Source organism: Lissotriton helveticus, chromosome 5_1 (genome assembly GCF_964261635.1).
Source record: "Lissotriton helveticus chromosome 5_1, aLisHel1.1, whole genome shotgun sequence".
Taxonomy (NCBI): domain Eukaryota; kingdom Metazoa; phylum Chordata; class Amphibia; order Caudata; family Salamandridae; genus Lissotriton; species Lissotriton helveticus.
The window spans coordinates 1,231,647,668-1,231,661,931 of NC_136065.1; the positions used below are offsets into that span (position 1 = coordinate 1,231,647,668).

General features: G+C 43.2%; 1 protein-coding gene across 2 annotated transcripts in view; it reads left to right on the forward strand.

Moving 5' to 3' along the window:
* Positions 1 to 14,264, forward strand: part of LOC144755238 (scavenger receptor cysteine-rich domain-containing protein DMBT1-like) — an 855,855-nt gene that overhangs the window by 235,616 nt on the left and 605,975 nt on the right. For both annotated transcript variants that reach the window (XM_078643952.1, XM_078643954.1), the window contains exon 6: positions 7,392 to 7,433. In XM_078643952.1, the coding sequence (XP_078500078.1) occupies positions 7,392 to 7,433 (42 nt within the window). The remainder of the gene's footprint in view (positions 1 to 7,391; positions 7,434 to 14,264) is intronic.

Below are 14,264 nucleotides of genomic sequence, written 5' to 3' on the forward strand. Positions count from 1 at the left end.
TTTCTATGAAAGAAAGTGAAATTGTTTCTTCAGGAAAGAGACTACAGAACTGGTGTTCATACCTGTACTTTTGCATCTGGATGGTGCACCATGACCTGCCAGATTCCTCACTGGCACTGAAGGCCATGCTACACACCACGCCTCAATAAAGGTCTAAAAGAAGCATGAGTACATCACCCACACCCTGAGGGAACTCCAGTGTCTTTCCTGATCGGCCTGCACCATCTTCAAAAGCAATTGCATAATCTACAAAGCCATCATGACTGACACCCCCATCTATCGGGCTAACAAAGTCAATATCTCTGGGGGCTCCTGACATAACTTCAGCCAGAACTCCAGTAGACTGGATAGAAAGTAATGCAAAAAAATACCTGCTCTAATTTAATAGAGAGCTAACTTTGCACCTCTTCTACGAATATGCAGTAACAGACCATTTCTGTTGACAGAGCACAACTACTGTCCAGTACCTTTGATCCCAACAACTACTGACCCATCTCACGTCTTCCTTTGCCTGCTAAACTAGTAGAAAGAGTAATGAATTTTCAGCTTACACAATACATTCAAGATAACCAGTTGCTGGATGATATGCAATTCAGTTTCAGATCTGGCCATAGCACTGAGACAGCGCTGATTAAAGCCACTGAAATGATAAGGGTCGCTCTAAACAGAGGTGGGGCAACAGGTCTCATTCTTCTGGATTTATCAGCGGCCTTTGTTACAGTTGACCAAGGGCTGTTGTTAAAACGATCACCACTCTAGGCATCAGGAATAGGGCTAAATCTTTGCTGATATCCTTTCTGTCTGAGTGCATACCATCAGTAAGCCTGGGCAATTTTGAATCAGCCACCTTTTCTCTTCCATGTGGGGTGCCACAGGGCTCATATATCAGCCACACGCTGTTTAATATCTATGTCACAGAACTTGAACTCTTAGGCAGATCATTTTACCAGGCGCTTACCTCCTGACAGAGTTATCGACCACCGTCCATGATGGCAGGCTAGCAATTAGGAACTAATACTGTGCTCTCTCAACAGGGAGAGAGCGCCTCTGAGCACAACGGTGGGGACCAACAGGTCTTATTCCATAACACAAACGGTTAGTCAAAGGTTAATGGTAGAAAGCACCAAACTGTTCATCCAATGTTCAAAATTTATTAAACTGATGTTAAAGTTGCTGATTCATAATTCAATGAGAAAAAAGGTATTCAGTAACATGTCTCCATCATTGGAAGAGTTTTTTAAACAAATGATCACACATCCCGATGCATTTCGGGCCACGCCCTTCTTCAGGGGATTACTCTACAAAAAATCCAAATGAAACTATTCAATCACATGTCTATCTGATAACAGGCAAACAAAATGTACATGGTGCTCCTATGTAACCAAAAAAAGAGTGACGGAGAAAAATGGACAGCCTAAACAGAACCCTAACCCGAGTTGCAGATCCCAGAACGTGCGTGATCAATAAATAAGAACCAAGTAACATGTGGTTAAAATCATGCGATGTATGTAGCACGAAAAGAATGTCACAGTGTGTTAAGGGCTGTGCTCTAAAGAAAAACGAATAAATAAGCGCAAGGTAAGTGCAAAATGAATAAGAAGGTTCACGCGTGCAATTACAAATAATCGGTAGGTGTGAGATCGGGTGAACTAACAAAACTAAAAGGAATCGTGGGTTCCACATGCAGTTAAATATCATGAGTTCTAGCAGAGCAATTAGCTCATGGATGTCCAGACACTGCCTCAAACTGAATTCCACGAAGACTGATGTGATTGTGTTTGTAAATGTACTCCCTGTCTGGTCCTCTAGTTGTTGGCCTGAAGAACTGGGCTCTCCGCTCATCCCAGTGGCAAAGGCAAAATCTCTAGGTGTCATTTTAGATAACAAGCTGAACTATAAGCCCCAAGTCAACTCTCTGATCTCTTTCTGCTTTTACATACTGTACATTCCTTACAGAATAGTGAAAAAACTCTTTCCATTTATTCCGGCAGAAGCAAGAAGGACAATAATCACTGCTTTAGTCATGTTTAAACTGGACTATTGCAATAGTCTATTGACCAATGCTCAGGAATCTATTCTCAATAAGCTTCAAATGGTACAGAATGCAGCCGCAAGGATTCTCTTTGGGACTCCCAAATATAATTATGTGTCCAAGGCTATAATACAATTGCATTGGCTGCCTCTCAGAAGCCGCATAAAATTTAAAGCGCTGTGTATAGCCTATAAGGCAATACACAATATAGACCCTGGTTTTCTGAAACACTGCAGATATACACAGCCAGCAGACATTTGCGTTCCCTAGGGGCGAACCTGTTAACCACTCCTAGAATTTACTGAACAAATTGGGGAGGCAGAAGCTTTGTGATGGGTACTATCAATCTCTGGAATAAACAACCTCCTCATATCAGAGCCCTCCCCACTCTAATCTCTTTCAGACAAAAACAGCTACAAACCTGGCTTTTCAATAAGTAGGCCTGTCAGTCTCAGAAGCAGATAGCACCAAGACATCTTTTCGGTATACGTGTGCTTTACAAATAGCATTAGCATAACATAACTATTTGCTAAGGCTTTCATCAGTATGCCTTGGTTGTTAGTGTCAAATGTTTCTGAAAGGTCCTGTTTTATCATCACAACTGCATGCTGACTGCCTAAGGCAATCGATAATTAAACTAAGTTGGGGGTGCACAGCTCACAAAGTCCAGGAAGCCAAAGTTATATGAAAAAAGTCACTTCTTTATTGAAAAATTATTTTGTATTTAAGACCATTCCAATCAAGATATCAGCCAACTTGTTTCGCTCCCACATTGGGAGCTTCCTCAGGGCGAAATAAATAACAGTCGGTACAGTCACAATTCCCAAGTATATTGGTCAGTACGAAGATGCTGTTACTTCAATAGTAAACAAAGTAATATTAACACAGCCTGCAGTCATCCATGTACTCCTGCAAATCTACAGTATCCAATTCTGTCCAGAAGCTCATGAAGATGGCAAATACGCGGGATGATGATGTATCACCGGTCCCTAGCTCTGAGATTCAGGCTAGTAATGTCCACCGAAAATGATCAAAGACATACTGTTTGACCGTAGGTAAAAGAACGATTCGAAAAGGTACATCCGATGTAATCCAAACAACGACTTTCAATTTCAGATATCGTATACGTCTCGTTGAGGTGCACGGGAGATGGTAGCTTTAGTTGGTGAATTCAGATGCTATTCCTGGAGGCTTCAGTTCCAGACAGCCGCATATATTACATAGCGTCACCTGTCATCCAGGGCCTGGTATTCCGTATAGTCTTGGCGTGTCGATCCCGTGCGCCTAAGCAAATCGGTAGTTCTTCCTTGATATTCAGGAAGTACGTATATGTCACCTTTCACGAATGGTAGCCTAAGAATGACTAAGTGGACCTTTCTCCTCCATATGTGTAAAAAGAAGATTTATGCATCAGAAAGTATAAATCCTGCAATGTCAAAGAGAAGAACACCAGTAACTACCAGAACTTTCTCACATAGTTGATCTGTTCAGAAATCCCTCACTCAAGACCTTGAGTGCACTCATTTGCATGGTGTACAGCATTCACTCACATATTGTGGGAACTGAACCCCCCTATTTTTTTTACACCCCATTGTTTTGATCACCCCAAAATATACCTTTAGGAGCTTGGCTTTGATAACCTTGATCTAGCACCCTCTTTGTCATGAGGCCCTCATAATCAGGGGGGCGTGGCTAGCTAGCCAGGATGGCGGACGCACTCTAGCTAGGCTCCGCCACTCAGCCCGAGAATCCGGCATGTATCCTGCGCACAGAAGCATCATCTGTGTGCTGAGCCCGGCCCGCCGGGTTTGCGGTGCCGGTGTGACCATACATAGTGAGTTTGCCAAATCAGGATGATGCCCCGCCTGAGAAGCAGCCATCTACGCAGTGCGTCTGTGGGGAGCCCACGTCGTAGAGGCACGTGACCGTTGGCGCTGCAGTCGAGGAGAGCCGAGTGAGCTGCGGACGCGGTGACTTATCCCTGATCGACGAGGCTGGGATTGACCCCGCGCTGTGTGGCTGAACCAGCTAAGGAGGCTTGCGACGCCCAGGAGTGGCGGGGGAAGAACTAAACACCTGACTGTACCTCTGCGTGTGACGTTGCTGCCGCAAAGGAGGAACGAGCGGTGCAGCGATCCTAACTCCATTGCCCCTCCCTCCCCCAGGGGCTCCTGGAAGCTTCAACCAGCTGCTGCCTGGATGCGGTGAGTGATACAGGACTCCTGCCTGCCGCGGCGCGGTGCCCCGCGGGCCACAAAAGACTGGTGAGCTGAAAGCGCAGATGCCACCTCCATGTGGCGGAACTGATTCCTACTAATAAGCGCTTTGAGGTGATGGCGCATCACCTGCAAGTGAAGAGTGCCACATCTGACCCATAGTGCAGGCCACTCTGCCACACTTGTGCTACTACCTGAGCCGGGAGGACAACAAATATGGCCCTGGGTGCTGTGTCTGGCCGGCTAGGCCCGGGAAGTGAATTGCGACACCCTGGTTGCACTTGGTCTGGCGCACACCTGCCTGTGCCACCATATTGCAGAGCCCCCTGGAGACACAGAAGCACAGAGCCCCATATCACCCTCACAAAGATCATCTGTTGCGCACTGGCGAGATGGGCAAACCATGTACAGGTGTGGGCATTCCAGCTATGAGATCGATGTCAGGCCCAAGCCAATCCGATCAGGAGTCTGGAACATCAGATTTGCATAAGCACTCCAGCCTGGAATCCAAAATAGACTCTGTCTTACAGGTGGTGAGGCAAATTGGGGAAGCGCTGATGCAAACCCACACCTCTTTGGAAGGCCGCATCGTTAAGGTCACGTCAGACTTCACGCTCCTGCATGCTGATCACCGAAAACTGACAGGGAGGGTCAGTGATCTAGAAAAAGAAGTGAAAGAGATTGCCCCAGTAACCAGCGAGACGACTTCGGAAATTCGCGCCCTCACGACGCGGCTTCATTCATTAGAGTGCAGGATGGATGAGGCAGAAGGCCGCTCACGTCGGAACAATGTACACATAGTGGGTCTGCCAGAAGGCACAGAAGGCAGTGAAGCAGTGGCCTATACCGAAAACTGCTTGCAAGCTCTGTTGCCCGCGGGTGTGCTTTCTAATTTCTTTGCAGTGGAAAGGGCACATAGAGTGCCATCGAGTCACCTGCCGCCAGCAGCTGGACCACAACCCTTCCTGTTTCGGCTCATGAGCTTTAAGGACAGGGACACACTACTCCGGGAAGTCAGAACATTGGGATCGGTCAAAGTGGACAACTCGCAGGTCTTCTTCTTCCCAGACTATGCCCTAGGAGTGCAGCGGCATCGAAGCGCCTTCCTCACAGTCAAACACAAGTTGGGAGACTTGAACCTGAAGTACTCCCTCATTTTCCTGGCCTGGTTGTGGGATGTGGCGGACGACTCTGCGCACTTTTTCAACAATCTGGAGGATGTCTGGGACTGGCATGAAGCTAAGGGTCACCACACCTTGCAGAGCAATCCCCAAATTAATGTAGGGCAGCGATCGGACACTCAAGGGGGCCGACGCCCCAGATGTCGGAGGCGAGTTACTGCACGTGCAGTAGGGCAATGTGCTCCATGCCCGGAAATGACAGTTCTAGGCTATTACCTGGGCAAAACCATGTTTCGGTGTATAGGATGATACAGTTTTATAGTGCTTTGCAATGGGGACGGATGTATGACATTACAACGCATGCTTTTACATCGCATGCCTTTACAACGCTGTTTTTACAATGCATGCCTTTACAACGCATAGTGCTTTGGGGCGCTGGATAGTGAATAGTTTAATTTACTATTCCAACTCCAGTCCCCGTGGATAGTAGGGAAGGTGTTGGATAGTAAATTAAACCTATTCCCTATCCTAGAGCGCCTCCCAGCGCAATGCATTGTAATGGTTTGCGTTGTAAAAGTTGCGTCGTAAAGGCACTGCGTGGTAAAAGTTGTGTTGTAAAGGATGTTTCCCAATGGGGACGTACGGCAATTCATCTGGCTGGGGTCAAATTTTGACGTCATGAGCCATCTAGTCAACTAGCAATGGATAGCATTTTTACTACTAAATTTCTTAGTGATCTATTTCTTTTTCTAGTCTGCCAACAGATTGCAGATCAATGTTGGGCGGCCAATCGCGTCAGCACCCAACCCATTACATCTCAACCAATACACATCCAGTTCTTTTGACTCCCAGAGTTTATGACTATTTCCCTTTACAGGCTTGTTAAAATTCTGAAATAACATGTTACTTTGGCAGTGGGTAGATGCTCAGGTCAAAAATTAAAATGTAACACCAAAGCATCTATTCGCCTCATGCAGGAATTGACAACACAGCACATCTATTCTAGAAGTACATTATGTAAGGGTCAGGGAGACAGAGCCCACAGTAAAAGATACTCACTCTCTTCCAATATAGAATAATTGCTATTTGGCTTCAAAGGGCATTTCCTCTTAAATCAGAATTATGAGGTGTGAATGAAAAATAACGTTTTTGATTTATTTCCCAGCTACATTTCACCAGTGAAAATCCGGTGGATTATATCTGTCGACGAGTGCAGGGAAAACCCTACAGAAACTGCTATACAAACATCAGTTTCAACAGTATTCCTCATTTCAGAGGCTAAACCCAGAATACACACTACACATCAAGATTGATGAAGCACATATTTTTTTCACCTTCTCAAGTGATCCTACATGTTTCAGCCACATTCCCCTAAACTCATTCAACTGCCTTCTTCAGGACTGTTAGATCTCTAACTCAACCATTTCGATTATGCCAGTCACTAGACAATAGTTGAGGTGTGTTAATTACACACAGTAGTTAAAAAACAAAATGTATGGTTGTATTGGGGAAAAACACCAGAAATGTACATGCAAGTGAAGAATAAAATATACATAAATTGTGTTAGGTAAAACATAATAGTGAAACACAGCAAAACATGAAGCACTTCACACAGAAGTGGGGAACACAGTGATGATAGACACTGTTAAGCCTGAAAAAAGCCACAGACACTTTTAACAAGTGGTCAGAGAAAGTTTTCTTAAGCCAGGGTTAAAACAGGAGCATCTCCCTGTAGTCACATGCTAGGTGGAGAGATAAGAAACAGGGATCATGTCATTGATGTAATGTCCCATTTTAAATTGGTCCGAGCTCCATAGTTCTACCACTTCTCTTTAAACTCTGCTGTCCTCAAAGGTTTCTCGATAGCTCCATCTCCTCCTCTCTAGAAAGCTGTGTGGGTTCCTTTACATGTTAATCCATCGTATTCCCTCTCCTGTTTAGAAATAAATCTTGTTTCTCCTGCACTGCCCCCACCTATGTATCTAGTCATAACAATATAACTATGTTTTTTTTCATTAACAGATCGGATGAAAGTCATGAGATGGGGATACACCACCGAAAGTCGTAAGTACTGTATTTCTTATTAGGTGACTACATTTCTCCTCTATATGGTGACATTAGGTTGCGGGACTGTTATGCTGATGAGACATAACTGCAGACTCTGCACATTCCCACACTTTCGTTTTTGCAGCAACTTCTCAAGTGCCTCTGCTAGCACACCCCTAGACTTTATTGGAGGCAGTAGCTCCCTGAAAACAGTATTGAATAAAATCTGTTAGACTTACTCACAATGGTAAAAAGTGAAAAAAGAAGAATACATCCACAAGAGTTCAGTTAAATTATAGTTATAGTAATGAATTTTAATTAACAAAACACTGGTTCACCACAATCCATAACTCAGACAACAACCATGTAAACGACAACTTGCAAACCAAAAGTAATGCTATGAATTTAAGAGGATTTTTTATACGTGTCAAAGTCTTAAAAACAATCCTTGCTATAGCTTTAACTATACTTTATTTTTTCAGTGAATTTCTTTTTTTTTGATGATCAGCTCCTTCTGAATTACAAACCATGCTTATGGCCAACCCCTGATGGATATAGCTTTTGGCTGTGCTCAGCCGGGAGTGGCTGCAGAACCTGGCCAAATTCAAGATTGTGCACCAACTCCTCCAATCACCCCTGTGCACGCGCTCAGGCTGTGCACTTGTTAGCACAGATCCTAGCCTATCCTAGGCTCTTTGCACTACCCATGCAGCGGGGTTCAAAGAAGAACAGCAGTAGTGCAACAAATTATTTTAATAAAAAGTATTTCTGTTTTTGTGCTTCTTGTGCTGGATATAAGGCAGAAGACAGGGTCTGGGGTTCAAGAATCATACAATTAAAATACTTCTATAAATAATTATTTTAATGCAGAAGGGTCGCCTCTGGCTTCTCTCACACAGACATGTTGGTCCTGGATAGGCTCACCCTGCTCTAATATGCCTTTTAGATTTTAATTTTTCCCCATGAGGTGATTGGTTCGCACTGTTGGGTAATGGCCTCCACAACAGAAATTTCTCTATGATGGCCCGTCAATCAGATCATGGCAGATTTGTGAATTTGTTGCTAGATTAGTGAATCTGCCATGGACCATAGACAAAACATTTCCCTCATCCATTAGTGTGTATTTACATTTTTTGTTGTATTCATGAATGCTATGTGAGATTGTGAGTCCATTTAGTATGTGTGAATGAACAGTCCATACATGTGTATCTTTATTGCCTTTTTCAGCCAACCTAACACTTTTTTGTAAAACTAATTACAAGACTACTGAGTGGATTACACCATTCAAACCTGGTTTGGTGTAATTAGATCTGCACAAAATATGCCATGCCAAACCCACATCAAAAAAAGTTTTTTATTGGAATATTTCTCGCTGATTTGAGGAACTCCTGAAAGTTATTAAGAAAACAAATTATGTTTTTTTAATGGAAACTGAAACCTAATTATAACTACACACTGACCAGTGTTAACCAGTGTTGTGTGCACACACACACACAAATACATGCACACACACATATGTATATTCACTGAAAAATGACGTAATAGTTAGGTCTTATAAAAAGATCTGATTTTATTTCAATAAAAATGTGACATTCACTGAAAAATACTAAAGGTTAAAGTTACATTATAGTTAGGTGAATATATCAGTGTCAACATAAGATTTTGCACTAAAAAGTAAAAACACAGAAATTCACCAGTCACAGTTAGCAGAGCTAACTATAACTTGCACCCCCCATACACTGCTTATGACCTCACATAATAAATCACTCATGATGTTCTATTGATAGAGCGCGCGAGGCCACCCGACCAACAGTTTTCGCCGTTTCCGGCTTCAGGGCCCATATACTTTTCAAATCACCATATACATCGATCAGGTGACTTCACGAGCTCTATCAAGTTGGTGTGTGTGTGTTCCCTGCTACCAAATTTCGGTGCACCCGACTTACCATCCACCGATGCGGGTGCCTAATGACCACAATGAATCAGGGAGCTAGCTGTAAAAGAAAGGCAGCAAAATACAAACTCAACCAATAACATTCAAATACTGTTTAAATGACCACGGACAACTGGAAGTTTTAAAATGTTTATCTAAAGTTCAATAATTTCTTGCATGAGGTACAGTAAAATAAGGCAATCAATAACCAAGATAACGTAAATCACATAAGCATGAAGAAATAATGACAGAGTAATCATCAAGGTACTAAATAAAATGTAACGAGAAAATACTATGCAAGTCAGTATTATCTAGACAGGGATACCTAAGTGTGAGTGACTATAGGAGAGATTATAATGAATAACACGCTTCACTTAAGGTAAAGGGGCCTTTGAACAACCTAGGCAACAAAGTTCTAGACCATATCAGGAAATGACACACTGCTATGCAAAATATAATTTCTAACAAATGAGAAGACATAGGAATAAACTTTATGGAAAAATATAAATGACTTTCAATAGTTGCGGAAAGGCATGGAAGATATAACATATGCAATGTTGAACTTTATTAAAGCAAAAGTTAGAAATTCAGAAGGTGCAAGAATTTCAAGAGGTTTAGAGCAATATTTACCTAGAAAAGTGTGGAAACCAAACCCTGGCCACGGGTCAGTTAAGGACAGGAAACCCTCAAGGAAGGATACCCCTCAAAGGACGGCAGGTGCAGAATGGACACCCAGGATAGGACAGGATACCCTCGGAATAGGAATCAGGACAGGACCCTCAGGACAGGACAGCAAAACCTCAGGACAGGACCCTCTTCAGGACAGGACCCTCTTCAGGACAGGACCGGAACCCACAGTTCGGTAGCAACGCCTGCGCTCCACCCGCTCTGCAGCTATCGATCAAGACCCCGATTGGGTCAGCGAACTCCCAGCTAAGTGCTTTGCCAGCACTTTAAGGTTCAGTAGAACCTTAGTCTATGGTCAAATTCGGACAGAGTGCTCCGCAGCGCTCTGTATCTTCAGTCACCTATTGAGTGCGTTGGGTCAGTGACAGGTCAGCTAAACCAGACAAGTCGGACGGTTCACTAGGTGAACCCAGGGTAGATATACAGTTTGGGGACAGTGTACCACCCCCCAATGTTGCAAAGTGTCAGAATCCCTCAATTTCGATTGGTCCTAAGGTAGGGTTTGGGTAACACACCAATCACAATACACGATTTGAAGCCTTCATTTACATATTTGGGTACCGCCTAGCAGGTTTGGGGTTCCCATGAGAAGTTACACGGCAAACAGTAGCGCAATATTACAATGTATCATATAAGGAGCCACATTCGCTGTTCTCGCAGGGCAGAGGTGACTTTCTCAGGAGCATCTCGCCCATCACTGCCAACTGGCTATGTTCCATCAGCCAAGGTCCCTCGTGCTGCCGAATGTCGCACAGGCGCAGAAGGGACCTCCAATATGGCTCTCCTCTCACTCAGACCCCCATTTCCCGCGGTACATGAAAAGTAAGCGAAAACAAATTAATACATAATAATGTCATTATGAAAACACATCACAGGGTTTGTACTTTTAACTCATCATCAAGAAATAAACTTATTGCATTTAAATGTTAGCTACATTGATACGGACACAAGAGCAGTGGCACGAGCAGTACCACATGATAAGCACAGCTATGGATTACGCATGCGCATAACTTTCCCTCCACTTCTGCAGACGCGTCAGGACACGTGAGTGTGGCTGACGCATGCGCAGTAACTAAAATACAAGCGGCGGCCATTTTTTAGGGACATGGATTAATTCATTAGAAATACACATAGGCAAGCTTCGGGAACTTTGCTTAAACAAAATAAATGTTAGTAAAACATACATTTTTGTTACCTTATTACACATAAACGAGGTTCTTGATTTCGGCAAGCCGCAAAATATGCGAAGCTTTGCTTCATCAATCCCCTCTTTGATGATATCTACTATCATCACAAATTATAATGGAACCAGATGCCAACTTTCTTTCACACTTTATAAAGTTCTATTTCTTCCAGCAGCCGTTCTAACTTTTCTCTTTCAGTTTTAGCCGGGTGAGAAGTCTTCACCTTTTTGTATATCTGATCATTCACTTCCTCTAATTCAATCTCATCCACACTTCGTTTCACTCCTCTTGCATTTACCTCGTGCTTTTTGGTACGCTTGCGATATTTACAGCATAAGACAATGGAAAGTATAATAAGACCTATAATACCAATTGGCATCAGAATTTTGAATAATAAGCTTTTACCTATGCTAGCAAGCCAATGACCTACATTTGAGAGACCATCTACCAGTCTCTTCCAGGCACTATCAACCTCGAGTGGTTTGAGTTCCTTTGCCAAATTAGTAATGTTTTTCACATATCTTTTGATCTGTACACTTTTATCCGGAATATAAGTGCAACAATGTTGCGCCTTCAACATCCGGCAGACTCCGCCCTCTTTCGCTAATAAGGTGTCAAGAGCAAGTCGATTCTGTAAAACCATTGATCTGATCGCAACCATTTCGGTATTGACCAGCAGAAATCCATGAGCTGTTTCAGTAGACAGCACATCTACTATAGTAGACAATTTGCAAATTCTGTGAGTGTTCAGAACCACTCCCACTCCAGGTATCAGTGCACTGAAAATACTACCCATAATTTCACCTATACTCTCTCTTTTACTACGCACTAAGCCATTAGTATCTTCATTGCTTCCAGCTTTTCCATTCACATGGTATATTTTCGGGAAAACAATGCCAAAGTAGCAGCTTCCATACCAGTGATCCGGCAATTTGAAATAAGCCTTGTCCCCACAAATATAATAAATTCCAGGAAACACAGGCTCTGACCCATTTTTGAAACCCCAACCTCCAATTACCTTGTAATTATGTTCGCATTCACTGGAACCAATGAAAACATTATTATAATAGCTAGTCTTCTCGCGGTGAAGACATAGCTTGCCTTTCTTTTCAAAATCCAGCAACAGAGCAGGACCCGCTCCACCAGATGATGTGCCTTCCATGTTTTCTGCCCACTTTGGCTTTTTCTGACTTTCGTCATTAGCCTTCTTCTGAATTTTAATTCTCCTTTTCTCTGCCATGTTCAGGAACATCTTTTCCTGCTCACGCAAAGAACAAGTCAAGTTATCTCTGTGTGCGTCTGCTATGTCAATGTTCCCTATAGTCAGAAAGTAGTCTCCCATATATCTTATGGTGTCAGTTTTGGTATGTACAGGATTCAAGTTCCCACGTATAGGAAGTTCAGAAAAGATCACGTCATTGTTAGAGTAATAATACTGTAACGGTCCCCTTTTGTAAAATAAACTAGCTAAAATGCTACAGGAAATTCCATATGTCAATGGCAGATGATGGTATGTCACGCCTTCAGCCACCGAAGTAGGTAGCTTCATGCAGACATAGCAATCTTCAATTTCCATAGTCTCTACATAGTGTATTAACAAGTTTGCGAAAACATTTAAGTGTGTCCTGTTCTTCATTCCATGATAATGTAGTCCTCCCTCATCTGATGCTTCTAAATTCTGTTTTGTTTGTCTCAGGGCTCTTTCATGTCGTGCTACACTCTGTGTTGTTAGCTCCTCACTGTCAGTATTTACAGCTTCAGTAGGGACAATGTTAGTATCTTTACTTACAGCAAAGGGAATGAAAATTGTTAATCCTATCCAGATAACTATCAGTACTACTACACTACATATACACACCTTGCAACACGTCTTAAAACGGCTGCAACTAGGTCTACCATTCACTGTTGAATCAGACATTTTAGCTCAGAAGGAGTGTTCTCACCCCTCTTTTTAGCTTTTTACACAACTAGCTTACTTTGTGCAAATTCACGGTGGTTCGTCTTCCTCTTCAGCTGAGTACTCTGGGACAGGTTCTCCGTCGCTCACGTCAGTTATATCAAGATCTTCAAGTTCTTCCAAAACCAGTGTCCATTCAGGAGACTTGTACTTTTTGTTTTGTCTTTTTATTCGCTCACTCCTTCTTTTGGAAGAGTCTTCTTCTTGCTCTGCTATTCGAGCACTTCTTCTTGCCTCTGCACATTTTTCTTCCACTGTCTTTATCCTAAGTCTCAATCTTTTTACAAACCTAGGCTCAAGGTTGTTTCTTTTCTTTAATCTCTTAGTTGGTACTTGGACTTCACTTTCTTTTCTTATTTTCTTGTTCTCTCTATCTTGTGGTAATTCTTCTCCACTTTCTTCTCCTACTTCCCTTATCTGGCTAGTTCCAGGGCTAGCATCAAATTCTTCTGCCTGGTTGCTAATCTGGCCTTGTTCAGGAATATTTTGTTTTTGGCTTTCGATTGTCTTTATTTCTGTTTCTGTTTCCTGAACCCGTTCTTTTAACCCTTTCTGATCCTGTTCAAGCACTTCGATCTCTTGATTTTCTTCTGCTCGAACTACCACTCTGTTTCTAGTCTCTCCCTTATCTGCATCAGGTGTTCGCGGTGGTGTATCGAATACCTGCTCTGTCCCTGTCTGACCTTCTCCTTCCTCAGTTTTGATTTGAATCTCAAGCGGCTGAGGTTCTTCGCCTGTGCCTTGCTTTTCCTGACTAGTCCACTCTCTACCTTCACTAAGTCGTTCTCTTGTTCTGATAGGATCTTCGGTCAGATCAATCATCGGTATCCATTCTTCTGGCCATATGCTTGGCAGCTCGTCTTCAGCTACTCCTGGCTCAGTTTCCTGGACCTCTTCAGCAGGCTGGATTCTTGGCAGTTCGTAGTCAACTACTCCTGGGCCAACGTCTGCTGTTCCTGCAACCTGACTGGTGCTGGGCTGCTCGTTGTCAGTTGCTTCTGGTCTGGTTCCCTCAGGGTCCTCTGCTGGTTGCCCTTCTTCTTCAAATCCTCTGTCTGGCAATACCTTCTGGGTGTGTCCAGCGTGGA